Source organism: Puma concolor, chromosome E1, assembly GCF_028749965.1.
Source record: "Puma concolor isolate L17-30 chromosome E1, mPumCon1.1.hap2, whole genome shotgun sequence".
Taxonomy (NCBI): Eukaryota; Metazoa; Chordata; class Mammalia; order Carnivora; family Felidae; genus Puma; species Puma concolor.
The window spans coordinates 16,062,562-16,085,406 of NC_141680.1; the positions used below are offsets into that span (position 1 = coordinate 16,062,562).

Here is a 22,845-nt window from a genome sequence, read left to right on the forward strand (position 1 = left end):
AGCGTAAAGTCTTGGGAGGCATGAGATGAATCCTAGTTGTGTCACTTACAAGCTGTGTGATTCAGCACATTTTAACCTGAGCCTTAGTTTTCCCGTCTGTAACTGGAGACCTACCTCTCATGAGTTCTTTGTGAAGAGTTAAAGGAGACAATGTGCTGAATGAGCCTCAGTTGCCATTCTCTCATTCTTTCCGGTCCTATCAACTCTATTTAAAGAGTCTCCCAAGCCAATTGAATTGCAGTGAACGTTTTCATTTACTTTGGATTATAGGTCGTTATAAATATTAACAAATAAGACTTAAAAAGGACACCTTCCAGGTCAGACGAAAGTACAAAAATTGTGTGTGGGGCTGCAGTTTAAGGACCTTTTCTGCAGCCACCACATGGTAGCAAAACGGTGTTAAGCAGTGCACGAGAGTCTGCGTCGACGACAGCCAGAGTCCATGCATCGGGAGGTTCTCTCGGTTTGAGAAGAAACAAACAGGACATGCACGGGCCGGGAGGTGCAGTTCCTCGCTCTTGCCGCTAGGGGTCAGGAGGTTACCGCTTCAGGGTTGGAAGACGGGCCCCGTCTGGGATTGATTGGCTAGTGGTGGCGGTGGGAGGTGGGGGTGGAGGAGGATGCAGCGTGCTGTCGGGCGACTTCCTGGTTACTGACACCAAACTTTGGAATGACTTTGTGGTGGTGGTTGGTAGGGAGGGGCGTCAACTTTCCAGTCTTAGACCAGAGGAAAGATGCCAGTTTGGGGCCAAAGGCAGAGATGATACTGCAGCTTCCCAAAGAGCTTTTTCTTCAGCAGATACAATCTGCGAGGGGTCCAGAGCAGTGCCAGGGTCCTGGTGAAGATTCCCTCCTCCCTGGGGGTAAGCGCGGGGGGGGGGGGGGGGGGCTCCTTCCTAAGCACCCCACCCTCCACTGGGGCTGTCTGTCCAGAAGATCCATCTTTTATCCTGACTGTCCCTGGTCACGAGGGACCATCTTTCAGGACCAAGTCTACCCTTGTACAGCCTGGGGCAGTAAAGAGCCCCAAGTGGGCTCCTCGCATTTACTGGGCCTCTGTTTTCCCACTGTCTAATAAGGTAGTTGTTGAGACTCCCAGCCCCTTCTAGCCTTGCCATTCAGTTCAGTATCTTCACAGAAAGTCTGTGGGGTTCTTTTCTGAATGAGGCCCTCCAAGAGGCAAAGCTAAGAAAAAGCTAAGATACCCAGGGCTCACCCAGACAGGAGGCCTCTCCAAAATAGGCCATCTCTTTGCTCCCCAAAGGTTCCCCCACGCCAGCCTTGTGGTTAAAAGAGGAACCCTTGCCTGAGCCCCTGTGAGGAGCACGGCCTGGCCCATGGACTCAGAGCCCAGGGAGGGATGGATAGCTGAGCTCTCGGCCTGGACTGTGGGGACCTCTGGGGAAGCTCTGAATGGCAGAAGTGATTTCAAAGCTATCTAGCAGCTGAGGCAGCAGGACTGCCGTGGTCCTACCCCTTCACCATGCACCAGACCCTACCGAGTCTGCTATCTGCTGAACCCTCCAGAAGCCCGGAGGCAGAGGCCCAGAGAGTACGATCTCCCAGACAACCAGACCATGTGGCAGTCACAGGACCTGGGCTGAGTCCTGGTTTGCCCTTTCCCAGCTGTGTGCCACTGACAGACTACACAGCCTCTCTGAATCTCAGCTTCTTCGTCTGTCAAATGAGGACGACAAACCCACCCCATAGAATTGTGAGGATTCATTGCGAAAGTGCACGTAAAACTCTTAACATACACAAAGCTACCTTAAAGACAGGAAAACCAAGGCTCCGTGACCAGCAAAAGTTTCCCAGCTACCGTTTGGGGGCTGGAATCCTGTTCAACCTGCAAAGTGGGAAAGGGCTGATGGGCACTTGGTGGAATTCGAATCATCACCTCAGGCCTCAGATGGTGATGTGCTTTGTGTCTGCAGCAGGCAAGAGTGAGCCCTAGGCAGGCAGCTTACAGGATGGACCTCTTGTGTAGGAGTCCAGCACCCTACTTCCATTGTGTCCATAGCTCTGGGCTGGTGGTGAGGCAGGGGCCATGAAGCCCGGCCTTTGCCAGCTGTGGTAGGGCAGGAAGGCCTCAGGCAGGTCACTTTCCCTCTCTGGGCCTCTGTTTTATCCATCAGCGCAGTGATGGGACAAACACAGAAATTCCCTGGTTTTGCACTAGTTCATACAGCAGCCTTGAAGGCCCCTGGGTAGGCAGGAAAAGTTTGGGGCTTCATACCTGGGCCCCAAGATTCCAATGCCCTCAACCTGACTCAGCGTGCAAGGCCCACCAAGCAGGGTGTCTCAGCCCTTGGAGGGAGAGGAGCCAGCCTCACAGGTCTTCCCAGAAATGAGGCCCTGGACTGCCACCCAGCACTCTGAAAGGAACATCAGTGGCCACAGTAGGGCCAGGATGTAGGGCACTCATCTGGGCCTCTCACTTCCTAGCCCTGAACTCAGAAGTGGGGGGTGGGTGAAGGAAGAGGGTGAGGATGGAGACTTTTTGCTTCGTGAAAAAGGGAAGAGGGACTCTTCGGGACTAGAGCTGGCCTTATGCTTAAGCTGGTAATGAGAGGCTGGATCCATCCTCCAGGTTCTTAGGGAGGAGAAAGATTAAAGGTAGGAGAACTGGGTCTGAGGACTGAACTTGACCCTGACCCATCACTTCCCTCCTATGAACTGGGGTAAGCCTGGCAGGAAGGGATGGGGTGAGAGCAGGGCTGGGTGACATCACCCCTACCCCCATGCCTGTCCTAACAAACCCTGTCTCCAGAGTGAGACCCCACATCTTGCACAGTGATCCTTGACCCAATCACCATACTCTCCCCTCCAGGCCTTTGTAGATCATTTCCACTGCACACAGTGCCTTTCCTCTATCTGCCTAGAAACCCATTCATCCTTCAAGGCCTTGCTGAGGCATCACCTCCTCCAGGAAGCCCTCCCAGCCGAGTCAGAATCCATGGCACTCACCAGTTATGTCAACCTGGCCTTGGCATTCCTCACTCCCTGTTGTAATGGTTTCTAGCTCCCTGATTAGACCAGGAACTCTGAGGGTAGGCCCTGGTTCTCATTCTTCTCCAGCGGCTCGTGGAATCATTGAAGTGCTTGCCAATTGCCCATGTTCAGTGAGCTTGTAGGAACTTGACCATTCTTGCTCTCAGGTCAGCTTTTCTCCATCTGCCCAGTAATGCCAGAGACGAACGGTTGCAGTAAGAGCCTCCTTTTGGGAATAAACTTTTCCAACTCTTCCCTTCATGCCCCTTTCTCCCTAATGTCCCTCAGGAGTTCTCCCTGGCCCCACCAAGGCCAAGGTGCCCCTGCACTCCTGTTCTCTCCACCTGGGGTCCCCGTGACTTACTACTGACCTCAAATAGGGTCCTCAGCCCCTGGACGGCCCCCTTCCCTTCCCTGGGGTGGGTGCTGAGGCCAAGGTTCTCTCCCATCTCCTGCCCTCTTGGGCCCCAGGGGGCTGGAAGCAGGCCCAGCTTTCTGGCCTTGCTCTCCCTTGGAGTGGCTAGGTCCTCCACAGCCTCCAAGCGGGAGCTGCAGTGGCTCTGTGTCTGAGCAGCATCCTGGATCTCCCCCAAGATGAGGGCCAAGGCCCTTGGTGGCAGCTGAGGAAGCCCAGGGCCAGGCTGGTGCTGGGCCAGGTGACAGGCAGGGGCGGGTGCGGCAGCAGGTGGGGGCTGGTCAGTCGCTGAGCACAGCCCCTGGGAGTTCATTGGTGAGCGTGTGCCAGCGCTCGATCCTCTTGTCCTTGTTCTTCAGGCAGTCGAACCAGTGCTTCAGGCGCTCGCCCTTAGCATTGATGCCCAGAACCACGCCTCCTGCAAGAAGGGAACCGAAGGAGTAGCGAGGGACATGGTGACCTTCTGACTCCCAAGGGCCTGGGGGCAGGGGTTCCCATAAGACTAACCTTCTTGAACCAGTGCCCCCCACCCCAAAACCACCCCCTCCAGGGCTGGACCCTCCACCCTGCCCACTGGGCTCTGAGGGTGAGCAGTGGTTTGACTACCACACCACACTCTTAGCCTGACCCCCATCCCCTCTGCGAAACCAGAGCCCTGGGATCCTGTCCTTCCCCTCTCTAGGGCCAGAGCAGTGCTGGGGGTAAGGTGTGGTCACGTCTTAGGAGCCGAGGGATGGAGGCAGCTCCACTATGCACAGCCACGACGCGGATGCCGACGCCCACCAGGAATTCAGGGCCCCGAGGGCTCCGAGTCCAGCCCAAAGCACTGACCATCTTCACCTCTCACCACTGCTCCACACAGGCTGGTGTGTGACCCTCCCAGACCCCTTTCCCCTCTCTGGGCCTATCTATTCCTCTGTCACATGGAGTCAGGCTGGATAAAGTCTGAGGCCCCTTGTGCCTGGGGCCAGATAGTCTGGGGAAAGCCGGGGCCATAGAGGCTAGGAAGCAGAGGCTGTGGCCTGGATTCAGGGTCGCTGTCCTCTGCGAACCCAGAACAGGCATGTGGCTAAAGGACATTCTCATTGTGTCCTCTTACCAATGAAATCGTTGGATTTTCCAATGTCATAATCCCAAACAGTGACTTCCAGGGTCTTCTTCGCCAGGTCCCCATGCTTAATCTCGTAACAGAATTCCTGGTGGTCAGAAGAAGAGAGTCAGGGCCAACACCACGGGGTCTGGAACCTGGCCAGTGGCCAGGAAGGCTCTGGGGGTGCGGTGAGGGGCGAATGAATGGAGGGAGAAAGGAAGGGAGAGGGGGAGGGGTGGATGGGAGGGTGATCAGTGCTCAGTGGTAGATGGTGGCAGATCCTCACCTATTCCACCCACTTCTGCCTGAGAACCTGGCTGGGGTCCTCAAGGTCCCCTGCTCTCCAACCTGCCTGGTTCCTCTGTCACTGAAGCTGCTCTCTCCAGATCCCCAGGAGCCTCATTATCACCAAATCAACACACACTTGGCAACCTTAGCATGCTTGACCACTCTTGGGTCTGGCTCTGTTGACCACTCCCTGCCTTGTGAAAGTTTCTCCCCCACAGCTTCCGGGATCATCTGACATCTGGTATCCCTTTCACTCTCTGAAAGCATCTCCTTGGTCTCCTCTGCCTGCCCCTCAGTCACGCGGGCTCTTCCCTAGGCCCCTCTGCTCCTCTCCATGTGCCCCTGCCCCCCGAGCTGAAGACCTTGGGATCCACCCGGAGCAGACCTTCTCAAGGCCCTGGGACATCTCAAATCCTCACACCCACCAGAGCTTTCTCCATCTCGCTTGTACCTCCCCTCTTGTTGTCGGGTCCCCCCCTTCCACCGCCACATCCTCATGGCCACAGTCCCAATCAGCTGGATCCTCTGAAGAGCTTTCCGGGATTCCTTGCATCTCCACCTGCACCACTTTGGCCTGGTCCAGCCTGGCCTTGCCTCTCCCCCACCTCTCATGGTTAGGGGCTCTCCTGTTGGCCCCTCCCCACCCCTCAGTTTCCACAGTAACCCTTGGAAAAGCCAGTCTCTCCAGCAAACCCTGACCTGAGGGAGAGCAAGCAGCTTCCCAGCAGCTTCACCAGCCCCTCATACCTCGTTGAACTCGGGATTCAGGGTCTTCTTCTTTACTGCCGTCTTGTGTTTGGATTTCTTGTCCACATCTGGCTTCAGGTATCTGGAATTAGAACCAACAAATGGGCAGAGGGTGGGGAGAAGCTAAGGGGACAGACAGAGCCAGCAGGGCTTGGAAAAGCCTTTTGTTCTGGAGAGACATCCCTGGGCCCCCCATTCATACTAACCATGGGACACCCCAGCACTACTTTGTGGCCAAGGTTAGTGGTCATCTGCAGTGGGAGGAGAAGCAAGCGGTTCCTTTGTCACCTAGACTTCTGTCCCCACGCCCATTTCGGAAGTTAACCACAGAGTCCCCTTCTCCCCTAGAGGTTTTTCCTGGTTTCTGGAAGTCTAATGTTCATAAAGCTTACATTTCCCACCAGAAAAAAAAACATTTTTAGCAGCATTGGTCCCTTGTTAGTTTAAATAGCAGATTTATCAAGATATAATTCACATACTATGAATATCATCTTTCTAAAGTATGTGAAGTATAGTATATAATTATACAGGTGCTATATATAGTATACAACATAATAGTCTATTCCCAGATTATACAACCATTGCCTCTGCCTCACTGGAGCTTTGAGGAAGTTACAACAGTGCTTTCTGTAGGGAGAGTGAAGCCTGGCGTAGGAGCCAGTTCCTTTATAAGGAACTAATACCTAGACTTTGATACAGAAGGACTGCTTTCATCAGGCTCAGAGAGGTAGAGGGACTTGCCAGGCCACACAGCTGCTCAGCACAGGGCTGGTGCTCACAACCCAGGACAGGAGTTCCTTTGCAGAACTGCTCACCCTGTCCCTGCATAGACACTTGAGTGAGAACTGTCCTTCCCCTGCTGAGAGTTCTTTGGGCGTGAGGACTACATCTGTCTCACTCACCACCAGCTTCCTGGCACCCTGCTTGGGGCTCAGTACATTGGGTAGGTCAACAAACACCTGCTGAATGAATGCATGAATTCCTAGAAGTGACATTACCCGCCCAAAGGTACACACGTATCAAGTTTCTTGCTTCATTGTGCCAAACTGTCCTCTGGAAAGGCTGTATGGATGATGCATCGTACCCTCAACAAAGCTGAGTATGGCTGCCTTAAAACTCCTTGCTGGTCTGCAATCATCTCTTGGACATCAGTCTTAGCAACGTATTTATGGATGGGTCTCCTCAGGCAAGGGAAACAGAAGCAAAAATAAACTACTGGGACCATACCAAAATAAAAAGCTTGTACACACAAAGGAAACCATTAGTAAAATGAAAAACACAACTTACTGAAAGAGAGAAAATACTTGCAAATGATAGATCTGAGAAGGGGTTAATACCCAAAATATATTAAAAATTTTTTAACATTTATTTTTGAAAGGCAGAGCAGGGAAGGGGCAGAGAGAGAGGAAGACAGAGGATCAGAAGTGGGCTCTTCACTGATAGCAGAGAGCCCAATGTGGGGCTCAAACTCACAAACCATGAGATCATGACCTGAGCCCAAGCCGGATGCTTAACTGAGTCACCCAGGTGCCCTTAATACCCAAAATATATAAAGAACTTACACGCTCAACACCAAAATCCCCCAAATAATCTGATTAAAACATGGGCAGGGAACCTGAATAGACATTTTTCTTTAAAAATAAGATTTAAAAAAAGCCTGTAAAGTTTATTTATTTTGAGAGAGAGGGAGCACATGAGTGAGAGAGGCAGGGAGAGAGGGAAAGAGAATCCCAAGCAGGCTCTGCACTGTCAGCGCCGAGCCCAATGCAGGGCTTGGACTCACGAACCATGAGATCATGACCTGAGCAGAAATCAAGAGTTGGATGCTTAACCAACAAAGCCACCCAGGCGCCCCTAAGTAGACATTTTTCTGAAGCAAGTATACAGATGGCCAACAGATACATGAAATCAATAATCATCATGGGAGTATAAATCAAAACCACCGGGAGATACCACCTTACACCTGTCAGAAATGGCTAGCGTCAAATAGACAAGAAGTAAGTGTTGCTGAAGATGTGATGAGGAACCCATTCCTTGTTGGTGGGAATGCCAACTGGTGCAACCACTGTGGAAAACAGTATGGACGTTACTCAAAAGAGTAAAAGTAGAAATACCATATGATCCGGTAATTCCATTACTGAGTATTTACCCAAAGAAAACAAAAACACTAATTCAAAAAGGTATGGATATTCCCGTGTTTACTGAAGCATTATTTACAATAGCCAAATTATGGAAGCAACACGAGTATTCACTGATAGATTAATGGATAAAGAAAATGTGGTATATGTATGTATATGCATGTATATATATTTGTTCTATATACACACAAGGGAATATTAACCCTAAAAAAATGAGAGCTTTTCATTTGTGGCAACATGGATAGACCTAGAGAGTATTATACTAAGCGAAATAAGTCAGAGAGAGAAGTACCATATTCTTTCCCTTACATGCAAAATCTGAAAACCAAAGCAAATGAGTAAAAAACCAGAAACATCCTCATAAACCGAAACAAACTGGTAGTTGCCAGAGGGGAGGGACAGGAAGGAAGGGACAGTTAAAACCGGTGAATGGAATTAAGAGGTACAGATTTCCAGTTATTTAAAAAAAAAAAAAAATCCTTGCTGGCTTGAAAGGCAGCAAGTGTGATATATCATTGTTGGCTTTTTCAGTTGTGGTTTTTAGTACATAAAAAACACTAGTTCGTTATAGGAACACTAGAAGATACGTACTGGAGAAACTTGGAGGTGGGAAAGAGAAATGAAGACGTAGATCCAACAAAAACCTGTTTAGCAGTGCTATGCAGTTTATCAATAACTGGAAACTCACAAAAACCAACAGGAAACAATGAACAAAATGCAAGTAAGTACACACCTATCAATAATTACTTTAAATCTACATGGTCTAGGGGCGCCTGGGTGGCTCAGTCGGTTAAGCGGCCGACTTCGGCTCAGGTCATGATCTCGCGATCCGTGAGTTCGAGCCCCGCGTCGGGCTCTGTGCTGACAGCTCAGAACTTGGAGCCTGTTTCAGATTCTGTGTCTCCCTCTCTCTGACCCTCCCCCGTTCATGCTGTCTCAAAAATAAATAAATGTTAAAAAATAAATAAATAAATAAATAAATAAATAAATAAATAAATTTACATGGTCTAAATGCTTACAAGGCATGGGGTTACAGAATGGATTAAAAAAAGGAAAAAAAAAGACTTATCTATAAGCTGCCTAGAAGGGGCTCAGTTCAGACTTAAAGACACAGACTGAAAATGAGGGGATGGAAAAAGAAATTACATGCAAATGGAAGTGGGGGTGGGGGGAAAGCTGGGGTAGCAATACTTGCATCAGACAAAACAGACTTTAAAACAGAGACAAAGAAGGGCAGTATATAATGATAAGGGGATCAGTCCTACAAGAAAATATGAGAGTTATAAATATGTATACACCCAACATTGTAGCATCTAAATACATAAAGACATAAATACTAACAGACATAAAGAACACAACTGACAGTAATACGGTAATAGTAGGTGACTAATACCCCAACAATTACATCAATGGATAGACCATCCAGGCAGAAAATCAATAAGGAAACTGTCTTTGAATGGCACATTACACCAGCTGGAACATTCTCCAAGATTGATCACCTGTTAGACCACAAAACAAATCTCTATATTTAAGAAGACTGAAATCACATCAGACATTTTTCCCAACAATAAGAAACTAAAAATCAATTAAAAGAAAGAACTGGAAAAACCCACACACGGAGGATAAACAACATGCTACTAAACAACCAGTGGGTTAACAAAGAAATCAGACAAAATTTAAAAATACATGGAGACAGGGCACCTGGGTGGCTCAGTTGGTTGAGCATCCAACTTCAGCTCAGGTTATGATCTCACGGTTTATGAGTTCGAGCCCCGCGTCCGACTCTGTGCTGACAGCTCAGAGCCTGGAGCCTGCTTTGGATTCTGGGTCTCCCTCTCTGTCTCTCCCCTGCTCATGCTCTGACTTTCTCTCTCAAAAATAAACAAACATTAAAAAAATACATGGAGACAAAAATGAAAACACAATGGTCCAAAATCTTTGCGATGCAGCGAAAGTAGTTCTAAGAGAAATTGACAGAGATACAGTGCTACCTCAAGAAACAAGAAAAATCTCAATCTAACCTTACACCCAAAGGAACTAGAAAAAGAACAAAGCCTAAAGTTAAAAGAAGGAAATAATAAAGATCAGAGTGGAATAAATGAAATAAAGACTTAAAAACAGGAAAATACCAGTGAAACTAAGGGCTGTTGTTTAAAAAGATAAACAGGGGCACCCGGGTGGCTCAGTCAGTTAAGCACCTGAACACAGAGCCCATAATTCTTTCTTTTTTGAAATATTTTGAAAGCAAGTGAGCGAGCAGGGGAAGGGTACAGAGAGAGAAGGAGACAGAGAGTCCCAAGCAGTTTCTGCATGGTCAGTGCAGAGCCCAACATGGGGCTCAAACTCACAAACCATGAGATCATGACCTGAGGTGAAATCAAGAGTCTGATGCTTAACCAACTGAGCCACCCAGGTGCCCTTAGAGAGCCCATAGTTAAACCCATGCTTATATGGGTTAATTAATATACAACAAAGGAGGCAAGAATATATAGTGGGGAAAAGATGGTCTCTTCAATAAGTGATAGTGGGAAAACTGGACCACTTTTTTTTTTTTTTTAACACCCTGTACAAAAATAAACTCAAAATTGATTAAAGACTTAAATATAAGACCTGCAACCATAAAACTCCTAGAAGAAAACAGAAGTAGTAATCTCTCGGACGTCAGCCTCTGCCACATTTTCCTAGATATGGCCCCTCAGGCAAGGGAAACAAAAGCAAAAAAAAAAAAAAAAAAAAAAAACTATAGGGACTACATCAAAATAAAGATTATTTGTGCAGTAAAGGAAATCACCAACAAAATGAAAAGACAACCTACTGAAAGAAATTTGCAAATGATATATCCATTATCACCGTTAAATCCAAAATATATAAAGAATTTGTGCAACTCAACACTAAAAAAAGCCGATTAAAAGTGGGTAGAATAGATTGTTGTTTTATTTCAAAGAAGACACACAGCTAGCTAACAGAAACACGGGAAGATGCTCAAGATCAGTCATCATCAGAAAGATGCAAATCAAACCCACGAGATATCATCTCACACCTGTCAGAATGACTAGTATGAAAAAGACAAGAAATAACAAGTATTGACAAGGATGTGGAGAAAAAGCAACTCTCATGCACATTGGTGGGAATGTAAATTGGTGCAGCCACTGTGGAAAATTGTATGGAGGTTCCTCAGAAAATACCTAGGGGAGGGGGAAATACAGGCTTCCAGTAAAATGAGTAAGTCACGAGAATAAAAGACACGACATAGGGAATATAGTCAGCGATATTGTAATAGCGTTGTATGGTGACAGAGGGTAGCTACAGTTGTGGTGGGCAAAGCATAATATATACACGTGTTGAATCACTGTGTTGCACACCTGAAACTCACGTAACATCGTGTGTCAACTATCCCTCTACAGTGAATAAATAGAATGTGGAAAAAAAAAAAGAAATAGTAGATAATCCAGTAATTCCACTACTGGGTATTTATCCAAAGAAAATGAAAACGATAATTTTAAAAGATGCGTGTACCTGTGTGTTCATTGCAGCATTATTTACAACAGTCAAGATATGGATAGATGAATGGATAAAGAGGTGACACAGACACGCACGAATATTACTCAGCCATAAAAAAGAAGATCTTGCCATTTGCAACAACATAGATGGACCTAGAGAGTACGAAGCTAAATGAAATAGGTCAGAGAAAGACAAAAACCACGTGAAGTCACTCATGTGAAATCTAAAGAATAAAACAAGCGAACAAAGAAACAGACCCATAAACACAGAGAACAAACCGGTGGCTGCCAGAGGGGTGGGGGTGGGGGTTCGGGCAAAACTGGGGAAAGGATGTGGGAGACACAGGTTTCCAGGTATGGAATGAGTACAGGGACAAAAGGCACAGCATAGGGAATGTAGTCAAAGGTATTGTAATAGCATTGTATGGTGACAGGGTAACGTTGTGGGTCAATTATACTCAAAAAAAAAAAAAAAAAAAAAAAGGAAACCGAAACGTGCTTCGACCTAAAGGGGAACTGAGCAACAACTTGTGGTTTCTCTAGGTGATGAATGACTATCTGGTAATAAGAAAGACCAAACTACGGGTGCTCGTGATCATGTGGGTGAATCTCCAATGCGTTATGCAACATGAAAGAAGTTAGGTTTAAAAGGCAACATGCTGAAAGGTTACCTTTAAAAGAAAGTGTGGAGGGGCACCTGGGTGGCTCAGTCAGTTAAGCATCCGACTCTTGATCTCAGCTCAGGTCATGATCTCACCGTTTGTGGCTTCGAGCCCCGCATCAGGCTCCGTGCTGACAACACCAAGGCAGCTTGAGACTCCGTCTGTCCCTCTCTCTCTGCCCCTCCTGTGCATGCATGTGCTTGCTCGCTCTCTCTCTCAAAATGAATATAAGTGCACTTTAAAAAAAAAAGGCCGGAGGGGCGCCTGGGTGGCGCAGTCGGTTAAGCGTCCGACTTCAGCCAGGTCACGATCTCGCGGTCCGTGAGTTCGAGCCCCGCGTCAGGCTCTGGGCTGATGGCTCGGAGCCTGGAGCCTGTTTCCGATTCTGTCTCCCTCTCTCCCTGCCCCTCCCCCGTTCATGCTCTGTCTCTCTCTGTCCCAAAAATAAATAAAAACGTTGAAAAAAAAAATAAAAAAATAAAAAAAAGGCCGGAAAAGGCAAAACTGTTGGGAATGAAAACAAATCTGTGGTTGCCTAGGGCTGGGGGAACTTTCTGGGGTGACAGAGGTATTCCCTATCTTGACTGCGGTGGTGAGAACAAGATTGTATGTAGCAGTTAAACTTCAAAAGGGGAGAAACTTACAGTGTGTAAATTATACCTCACTAAATCTGACTTTTAATCCATCACAGGAACCTGGAATTCCTGTCAACTTGGCAGGTGGACACAGAGCCAGATTTTCAACATTTATTTTTGGGACAGAGAGAGACAGAGCATGAACGGGGGAGGGGCAGAGAGAGAGGGAGACACAGAATCGGAAACAGGCTCCAGGCTCTGAGCCATCAGCCCAGAGCCCGACGCGGGGCTCGAACTCACAGACCGCGAGATCGTGACCTGGCTGAAGTCAGACGCTTAACCGACTGCGCCACCCAGGCGCCCCAGAGCCAGATTTTCAGATTTCACGCCACTTTGGCTTTGGATTGGCTTTCCTCCCGTACCGGAGCTCTAGCACCCCAGATACAAGTGAAGGCACTTTGATGCCCTCCCCAGGCCCTTCCCCCTCCTCCCTGCCTCCCCAGAGACCACCACTGCTAGGACATTCTCTGCAGGGTTGGAGATCTACAAATGTCCAGAAATAGTATCGCGCTGTATATTTGAGATCTACAGATGTTCAGAAACACTGTTCTCAAGTTTGCTTTGGGGATCAGCATGTTTGGATAGCTGTCCATGTTAATTTATCTAGCCTGAATTTATTCATTTTAACTGCACGCTACTTCATTACACGCATATGCCACATTTTATTAATCTATTCTTCTGCTGATGAACGCGTGGCTATTTCGAGTGTACTGCTATGCCGAGCAATGCTGCAAAAATCGGCCTCTCACCCGTACGTGGGTTTCTAGGATACAAACCTGGGAGGGAGATAATACAGCCACAGGGTGCCCACATTTGCCTAGTTGACTGGATATGGCTGACTTTTCCTCCAGTGGTTATGGAGAGTCTCCTGATTATCTTCTGGATGGTTATGGCATTTCCTCTCACAGTAGTCTTTAATCTACTGGAAATCACGGTTTTGCTAATGATGGAGGTGGGGACCCAAATCACTGTTTTTTTTCCTTATTTTCTTATTTATTTTGAGAGATGGAGAGGCACAGCCTTGGGTGGGGGTGTGCAGAGAGAGAGGGAAAGAGAGAATCCAAAGCAGGTTCAGCATGGTCAGTATGGAGCCCGACACAGGGCTCGAACTCATGAACTGTGAGATCACGGCCTGAGCAGAAATCAAGAGTCCAGCACCCCTCAAATCACTGTTTATGTGGAAAACCAGTAGCCCCTGCACCATGTGACCCAGGTCAGCTTCCCATTATACCTGGCCCTGCTGCTGGGCCTGATGGCGTTGAAGTTTTAAATAATAGCTCTACTAAAACATGATTCAGGGGTGCCTGGGTGGCTCAGTCAGTTAAGTGTCTGACTCTCGATCTTGGCTCGGGTCATGATCTCACAGTCGAGATCGAGCCCCATTGTCAGGCTCTGTGCTATACGTGATGCCTGCTTAAGATTCTCACTCTCTGCCCCTCCCCTGCTCGTGCTCTCTCTCTCGAAAAAAAATGATCCACACGTTATATAACGCGCTGTTTTAAAACATACAATTGGGAGCGCCTGGCTGGCTCAGTCAGTGGAACAGAGGACTCTTGATCTCAGGGTCGTGAGATCCATGTCGGGTATGGTGCCTACTTAAAAAAAATAAAGTACAAAAAATGGTTTTTAGTATATTCAGAGCTGGGCAACCATCACAGTCAATTTCAGAACATTTTCGTCACCTGGGAAAGAAATGCAGTACCTGTTAGCAGTCACTCCCCATTTCCCCCCAACCTCCTTCCAGCCCCGCCAACTACCAATCTAATCTGTTTGCTGTCTCTGTGGATTTGCCTATATATATACATAGTTTATTTATTTTGAGACAGAGAGAGATCACAAGCAGGGGAGGGGCAGAGAGAGAATCCCAAGCAGGCTCTGCGCTGTCAGTACAGAGCCCGATGCAGGGCTCAAACTCCCAAACTGTGAGATCACGACCTGAACTGAAATACTGAAATCAAGTGTCCAACGCTTAATAGACTGAGCCACCCAGGAGCTCCTGTATTTGCCTATTTAAGGCTTTCGTATAAATGAAGTTCTACAACACGTGGCTTCTCTTGTGTTTGGCTTCTCTCCCTTAGCATAATCTTTGCATGGTCTTTTCAAGGTTTGTACAGGTTATAGCATAGCCATAGTTTTATGGCTGAAGCCCGTCGCTCTGTGTAGCTATGCCACTGTTGGTCTATCCACTCATCAGCTGACGGACATTTAGGTGGTCTCCTTTTGTCCCCTGTGACTGATGCTGCTGTGAGCATTCATGTACCAGTGTTCGTGTGCACGTGTGTTTCCAGCTCTCGAGTGGACTTGCTGGATCACGTGGTGACTCCATGTTTAACTTCTGAGGAACCACAGATGGTTTCCTGGAGTGGCTGTACCACATTTTATAATAAATAAAATCCTACCTACTTACTTTAAAATCTTAAGTTTTTTTTAACCTAAGTTTACTTACTTTTTTTTTTTTTTTTTTTTGAGACAGAGACAGAGCATGAGCAGGGGAGGGGCAGAGAGAGAGGGAGACACAGAATCCTAAGCAGGCTCCAGGCTCTGAGCTGTCGGCACAGAGCCCGACGTGGGGCTTGAACTCACGAACCAGGAGATCATGATCTGAGCTGAAGTCAGACGCGTAACTGACTGAGCCACCCAGGTGCCCCATTTTACTTGCTTATTTTTGAGAGCAAGAGACTATGCGGGAAGGGGAGGGGGAGGGGGAGGGGCAGAGAGAGAGAGAGAGAGAGAGAGAATATCTCAAGCTGCCTCCCCTATGTCAGCACAGAGCCCAAAGCGGAGCTCGATCCCATGAAACATGAGATCATGCGTGACCTGAGCCGAAATCAACAGTGGGATGCTTAACCAACTGAGTCACCCAGGCGCCCCTAAAATCTTTAAAAGTAATCTCTACATCCAACGTGGGGCTCGAACTCACAACCCTAAGATCAAGAGTCACACACTTCACTGGCTGAGCTAGCCAGGCATCCCTATAATGGGACCTTAAAAGTGACAGAAATAGAATGGAGGCCGATGGGAATGGTAGGCAGCCCCAGAGCTGTGCCTGTGGCAGGCCTGGCCTCCCTATGGTGTCAAGGCACCCCATGGCCCTTGGGGCTCCTCACTGTCCCCTCAGGCCAGGCTCATCCCTCTTCTAGGTTTAGCTCCTCTATTCCTCTGCCTACACAGGAATGCCTCCCCTCTGCTGAGCCAAATTCCTGCCCGCGTCCCACCCTTCCAGAAATTCTCACTGTGAAAGCAAACGTCCATCATTTATTTGTAGCAGGCCCAAAGCACGGACGGTGTAAGCTGTGTGTCCCGCTTCCTCCCTGTCTGCAGGGCCACCAGCTCCTGCCTTCCCCTCCAAGCTAGGGTCACTGCATAGCCTGGCACAGGTGCATGATGGCCTTGCACGCCCCCCCCCCCAAGTTAGGGTTTCTCTCCAGCACCGCCATAGGCCTCCCTGGCAGGGCGGAGTGGACCCTGACAGGCACCTGTGGCACCAGCACGGGGCTGGGCACACACGGGCAGCCCTAAGTCCTGGCAGAGCTCCTGCTCTGGATCTCCATGCCCGTGCCAGGCCTGGCCCCTCCTCCAACCTGCTAACGGCCCCTCCTGAGGCCGCAGTCAAGGGCAAGTCCGAATGGGGTGTCAGGAGACAACCACGCTCTGTGTGACCCGGGAAGCCATTCAGATTCTCCAGGCCTCGGCTTCCTCCTCTGGGAGACGTGGATGGTCAAACTTAACCCACAGAGTGGCCAAGAAGAGCACACGCTCCTGGGGATGCGGCGCCCACCCTGCCTCGGGAGATGCTCTAGCGCTTGCCACGCCACGCTCCCGTCCCGTGAGGTGAAGGGGGAAGGAGACGGCTGGCCTGGGCCGTTCACTCACGTCTTCACGTAGGGGTCCGAGTAGCCGTTGGCGTCCATGGCGGCCAGGTGTGCACAGCGCACGATGCCAACCAGCAGGCCCTGCTTCTGCGAGCTGTACTTGAGGGAGATCAGGATGCGGCCCCGCTCCTCCAGGGACTTGTCTTCTGTCTTGTCCACCTGTGGGGCAGGCAGTCACCTGGCCGTCCTCGCGCGCTCCCACTCTCTCCCGCAGCCAGGGGCTACTGAAGCGGTCCGCTGGCCCGGTGGGTGGGGAGGGGGGTCATCCTGGCCTGAGACCCCCCGAAGGTACTTCCTGGAGCCTTCAGGGTGCGGGGGGCAGCCCCCTTGGGGAGAGCCCACATACAGCTTCGACATATTCCTGACCCCAAGCAGAACAGGGGGGCCCCTCCTGTGCCCTGGCCCCTGCCCGGGGGTGCCTCGGGGATCAGACCTCAACTGTAGGTCTCCCCATCTGCCCCCCCCACCCCAACTAGCCTGAGGGTTTCCACTCCCCACCCTCCTGAGAGCACGGTTCCCACCGTCTGGCTCCTGCTCTTCCAGAACTTCTTCTCCCGACCCTCCATCCACCTGGACACACCCAGCTAGAGGCCCCAATGTCCCTCCTTGGGCCTCTCTGGTAGGCTCCTCTCACTGAAGTCCCAGCCACATCCCTTTGCCCACGACGGTCCTCTGCCTGTCACTCAAGTGACGTCCCGTGTGGCTCCTCATTGGCAGGGCTTCATGCCTACACCTCTCCGGAGATGGGACTCCCGTGAGGTGAGGGAAGGGCCACCTCCCCTAACTCCCACACCCAGAGCAGACAGGACTAATTGGCCACCGAATTTACTCTAAGCTCAGAAGAGGCCTCAGCATCTTTCTCGACACAGTGCTGGACGGCCATTATTAACAGCCCAGACCAGGCACGGGGGTTTTAACCGTCTGCCACTTGGGCCTGGTGCTTTGTGTGTGATGGTTCAGTAAACAGCGGCTTGTGCTAGTTTGGGTGACGGGTGAACATGAAACGATATAGAGGAGATTTTCAGCTGCTTTTTGGGGGGGGGGGGGGCGGGGTTCATTATACACTGGGTTGTTTCATAGAAAGACCATTGGATCGGGTATTGTTCAGTACTTACTGAGAACGAATAACGTTCACAGACCACGTAAAAACCTAAGATGTGCCATCAAAGCGTGTCTTTACTGCCAGAGCACTGATCTTAAACCGCATTCCTTGGTTACCGCGTGCCTGAGACCGGACCAGCGAGCGACTAGCAAATCCAAGCGAGGCTTGGCGACACCCTGATCACGCCCCAAGCACAGGCACGCGCGTACTGTCACGCATCCACGTGCGTGAACACACGCATGTGCTCCACCTACTTGAGAACGTGCCCACACGCATTTGCACACGCACCCACATCCCTGTGCGCTCCCATCCCCACACAGCGGTTTGTCATGCCAGGGTTCACAATTCAGGAACACAGCCATACTAGGGGTTGATGTTGCCTTTTAGAAGTGACATAGATCATTCGGAAAAAGTGGGTTTTGGCTAGTGACTCGTGATAAAATAAAAAAGGTTATATCCATCCATCATTCAAATGTCTAGGAGTTGGAAAGAATATGACAAGGGAATAAAATTTGATCAGGTTATGCAAAAAGTCAGAGTTGGGATCTTGGCCTCGGGCTGACTGTTTTTTTTCCAGGGCTGGACTAGGGCCAGCCTGCACGGAGCATTTGTCCCAGGGCCCGGGCCCTACCAGGGATGAGCCTTCCCCTTGCCCAGGCCTCTGGGGGGAAAATGCCCTAAAAGGGGGGTTGTGCCCTCAACACTAGGCTGCTGGAGGGTCTCAGGGTCCTGGGGCCCCCTGGCCAACGCCTCCCACCACCTCTTCTGAACAGAGTAAAGGCCAGGCCTCCAAGAGCTGGGAAGGGGATGGGGCGGGGGGAGGTGAGGGGAAGGGAGACACAGATGGACAGAGGTTGGGAGGGCTCAGCTGCAGCGGACAGCAGGGGGCAAAGTTGGTTTTGACCATTTCTAGGAAAGGATTAATTTTCGGCTCCTCTAGGTGTCTCACATGCACCTCACGCCTGTCGTGCTCCTGGAGCATCCCCAGTGGCTCTTCCCATGGCCCTCCACATCACAGTGGCCTCGGATCTTTCCAGGCGCTCGACCCCCCCCCCACCATGTCGGGGATGCTTGATCTACCAGCACACCCACTCCTCCTCCGCTGTGCACCCCACCCGCCCCGCCGCTGGGTCATACTTATCCCCCCACGGCTCTCCCCACCCTCAGTCTCCTCTCCCTCCAAGCCTGCGCCCAGGGAGCCTGTTAAGACAGTCAGAGGCCTTAGCCTCTGCGTGGCATCCCCCTGCCCCCCACCATGGCCCATCTCGCTCACGGTGAAGAGTCCCTCCCCGCTCCCTCCCCCACCAACCTCTGATCTCCCCTCCTAGGACCCAGTCCCATCGTTCTCCCTGATCCACACAGTGAGCCTCTTGCTTGTGCCTCTAACAGACCCAGCTATTCCCTCTGCCAGGAATATTCCCCAAACCTCCATCTAAACCACTGGCCACTCGGGCTTTCCTTCGTGACCCTGAGCACTGTCTAACCTAGGCTCTATTTGGGTAACTCCCCTTATTTTGAATCCGTCTCCTGCCCAAGCTCCACGAAGGCTGGGATTTTTGTCTGCTTCCCCAGCACCTAAAACCAGGTCAGGCATATAGTAGGTGCTCAATAAATGCCACTGGCCCTGAGCTGCCAAGCAGGGGGGGAGCCCAGGTAGCCTGTGGAGCCCCATCCCCCACTCACCGGCAGCTGCTTCTCCAGGCAGATGCTGAACGTCTTGGTGTGATTGGGCTTCAGCTTCTTCAGGGGCACGCGCGTCTCCCCGATGAACTCATTGTGGCGGAATTTGTCCTCGTCACACACGGAGATCCTGGAGGACAAGAAGCCAGCTCTTCAGATACGAGGTGGGGGCCGGGTGGGCGGTGCTCTCTGTTTGCTTTCAAAGTCGTAGGGATGTGCAGGGTGGTTGGGGACGTGGGCAGCAGGGCCAGCCCGAGGGGGAGGCTGGGGCGGGGCGTGGGTGAGGAAGGGGCCTGGGGCCCTCACCCACCGCAGGGTCTTCCGGATCATGTCTTCGTCTGTGATCCCGTAGTAAGTGAGGGTCTCATTCCATGTGGGGTTCAGAGTGTTTCGGAGAGTTTTTGTTCGAAGTTTATTTGCCTGGTGAGAGCAGAAACGAGGCTGTGAGTGTCAGGGAGTCCAGGCCTGCTGGGCCCCCAACACTGAGTAGGCCTAGGGGAAGAAGGTTGTTAAATTGGCTGGCTAAAACATGGAGGTCGGGGCGCCTGGGTGGCTCAGTGGAGGGAGGTCATGACCTCATGGTTTGTGGGGTCAAGCCCCGCTGAGAGGATATCGCGGAGCCTGCTTGGGATTCTCCCTCCTTCTCTCTCTGCCCCTCCCCTTCTCATGTGTGCATGTGCACATGCAAGCTCTCTCTCAAAAAATAAGCTTTAGAAATAAAAAATAAAACATGGAGATTTTCCAGGTGAGCCGGGCAGGCTCAATGCAATGTGATTATAGGGCCCTTGAAGGAGGCAGGGGGAGGCAGGGGGAGGCAGGGGGAGGCAGGGGGAGGCAGGGGGAGGCAGGGGGAGGCAGGGGGAGGCAGGGGGAGGCAGGGGGAGGCAGGGGGAGGCAGGGGGAGAACGTGGGAGCAACACTCAAAGAGGAAAGAAGTCACAGGCGGACGCTGGCGTGGGAGGTGGAGGGAGGAATAACGGGCGGGCGGCCTCTCGCTGCTGGAAAAGGGTGGAAATGGCCTCTCCTGCAGCCCTGCCACGCTGGGTGTCACCCCCATGGGAGCTGCGGCACTGGGAGAGAAGAAATGCGTGCTGCAAGCGAGGAAGTCGGCGGCAACTGGCTAGGGCAGCCCTAGGAAACTAGAACGGGGGCTCCCGGCGTCCAGGCCCCCAGCTTGTGTTTCTGCAGGAGGTGCTAGTACTGGGCTGCCGAGAAGCCTGGCGACGGGGCCGGCTTCTCTCCCACCCACCTCCTTGCCTCAGTCAGGCCCTTCCCTGTACCTGGAACACCATCTCCTAGAAAATGCCCGTGGGGTGGCGGGTCCGGGCTGCCCCATCACCTCCACTCCTCCCTCTGCTTCCCATAGCTGTTGGTTCTTTTATACTCCTCATCTGTCCTGCCCACCTGGGACTCAGCCCCACGACGGGCTCCCCCTGAGGTTGGCCATCGCAGCCAGGCTAGGAGGTCAGGCGGGCCCGGGCTCCAATCCCAGCTGTCCTTGCCCAAGCTCTGTGGAGCCCAGCAGGTTACTCGCCCCCTGGGAGCGTCAAGTTCCCACTGCAAAATAGGGCATAATAGTGCCTCTTTCTCAGCATGGTTTTCAGGAGCCTTCTTGATCAGGCGACGGCTTTTTATAAAACGCTGCCCTATGCGGGAGCTCCTGTGTGTGTGGGAAGGTCCTTACGACTCAGCCTCCTGGTACTGCTGACTCTAGCTCCTGTGAGTCTAGGGACTCACAGCTATCGTGCTTCGGAGTTGGGGACATTCCCCTGGTCACAAGGCCCTACCTGTAACAGGAGGACACTGAAGCCTGGAGTGGTGGCCCAGTGCCTCCAGGTACAGGTGGTTGGCCACTGCTGTTTCCCCTGCAGCCCTGCTTTCCTGAAGCGGGACTAATCGCCTCTGCCAGATGGCCCTCCTGGACTGGTGGGGAGCCTCAGCCCTTACACGCTGGCATAGGGGGTTTGGGCCTCAGACCCAACCTGGGCCCTAGCAGCCCATGGCTCTTCAGTCTCCTCCCTGCTTAGTTGGCCTGGGAAGAGTCAGGGGCAAGGGCAGCCCTCTCCCCAGGAGGGCATTTCCATCACAGTCTCTTCCTAGCAGGCCACTTGAAGGCCAGGAAGTCCTTTCCAAACTCTTGGTTTCTTAGAGCAAAGGCCAGGACAAGACCACCAGCCCTCGGGCTCTGCTGCTCGTGCTCCGGTGCCCCGTGTGCCCCAGCCTTCTGCTGGTGTCCTCTTGGAAGCAGAGCTGGTCTCCTGTCAGTCTCCCCCCCCAGCAATGGGGTCCACACAGCCTGCCCCTGAAAAGTCTGTGGGTCCCACACCCAACTCTGAAAAGATGATCTAACCCTCTCTCCGGTGAAATTAAAAACAAGACACTGAACTGTAAGACGTAAGAAAGTCTAGACCTTCTATCCAGTGTGGAGGGTCACCTTGAGCTTTGGGCTTAATAGCAAGTCTTTTCCAGAAAGAGTTCCCTTTTCCTAGGTGCACCATGAGGCTGTGGGGCTGACTGGGGGCTCTGGGTGGAGGGAAGTGACTGAGGTCCCATCAACTTGCTTGGGCTGTGAGGGGGCAGGGGAGCTCTACACCTCACTGGGTGCTCCAAGCCCAGCGTGGGCCCCTGTCGCAGCAGGGGGAGCCGGCTGGCAGCCTTGGGGTGGACTCCCTCACCTTACTGGCTCCTGGCAGCAGATGCAGCTTGACGTAGGGGTCCGCCAGCCCGTTGTGGTCCATCGGCTTCAGGCCCTGAGTGGAGGGGGGACAGCCAAAGGTGTGAAGAGGGAGCTGGAGACACAGAGCAGCCAGGGCCTCCGGGCACGGGGTTGGCAGGCATCCCTCGTGCCCAGGCCTCCTGGCTGGGTCCCCTCACCACCCTCTTTGCAGAGACCCCTGAACCCACGCCCTCAGAACTGGGAGGATGGCTCAGCGCCAGAGCAATCGCCCCTCCCCCTACACGTCCCGGCCCAGGGCAGGCGTCACGGTCGGTCTTTGTCAGACCAGCTTTTCTCTCCTCCAGATCATGGAGGCCAGGTGACTCACCCTTCTCTGAATGAGGGCCTCATTATCCTGCTTTGGTGAGGCCCTTCCTTCTTCCGGATGCCTCTTCCCCCGCTCCCCGAACCCACGGCTTCCCTCACTGACCCTCTGCCCACGTGACCCTCTATCCGCTCATCTATAGGCTTCCCTCTTTCCCACGGGAAAATGTTCTGGGTCCTGGAGACCAGGTTCAGTTTTGCTCCAGATTTGCCACCGCTCCCTGCCCGCCTGAATCCAAGGAGGCCACACGTCCTGGCTGGCCCTGGAGGGTCCTTCCACAAGATGGCATCCCTCGCTCGCTTTGAGACTTCAGTCAAGTGTGCACAGCCAGGGAACCAATGGAACCATAAGCAGACAGGGTCTTAGCAGACCTCATGCCTGCTCTGGTTTCTGGAAATTGTATTTTCTTTCTTCCACGGTGGCACCTGGGCATGAAGGGAGGCAGCCGTGGCCTGTGTGGGGCTGAGCTCACAACCCCGTGGCATCACAGATGAACGGCCGTTCACGACCAGGCCCACCTCCAAGGAGGATGGAGGCTCTCACCCCCACCCCCCCGGTTTGGCTTGGAGAGCTGGGGAGGAGGGGGGCTGAGATTGGAGGTCAGGGCTTCCAATCTCCCTTCTCCCCCCTGGTAGGGAAGGCAGGGCACACGGCACAGGAGGGGCTGGTGTCTGGAAGGGAGAA

At 51.7% G+C, this 22,845-nt stretch overlaps 1 protein-coding gene across 2 annotated transcripts in view; it reads right to left on the bottom strand.

Moving 5' to 3' along the window:
• Positions 1-235: 235 nt before the first annotated feature.
• DOC2B (double C2 domain beta) overlaps positions 236-22,845 on the bottom strand; it is a 32,518-nt gene continuing 9,908 nt past the window's right edge. For both annotated transcript variants that reach the window (XM_086686370.1, XM_086686371.1), the window contains 7 exons: positions 21,796-21,870; positions 19,431-19,540; positions 19,124-19,250; positions 16,340-16,497; positions 5,532-5,613; positions 4,506-4,602; positions 236-3,824 (listed from right to left, as the gene is read on the bottom strand). In XM_086686370.1, the coding sequence (XP_086542496.1) occupies positions 3,688-3,824; positions 4,506-4,602; positions 5,532-5,613; positions 16,340-16,497; positions 19,124-19,250; positions 19,431-19,540; positions 21,796-21,870 (786 nt within the window). In that variant the 3' untranslated portion in view covers positions 236-3,687. The remainder of the gene's footprint in view (positions 3,825-4,505; positions 4,603-5,531; positions 5,614-16,339; positions 16,498-19,123; positions 19,251-19,430; positions 19,541-21,795; positions 21,871-22,845) is intronic.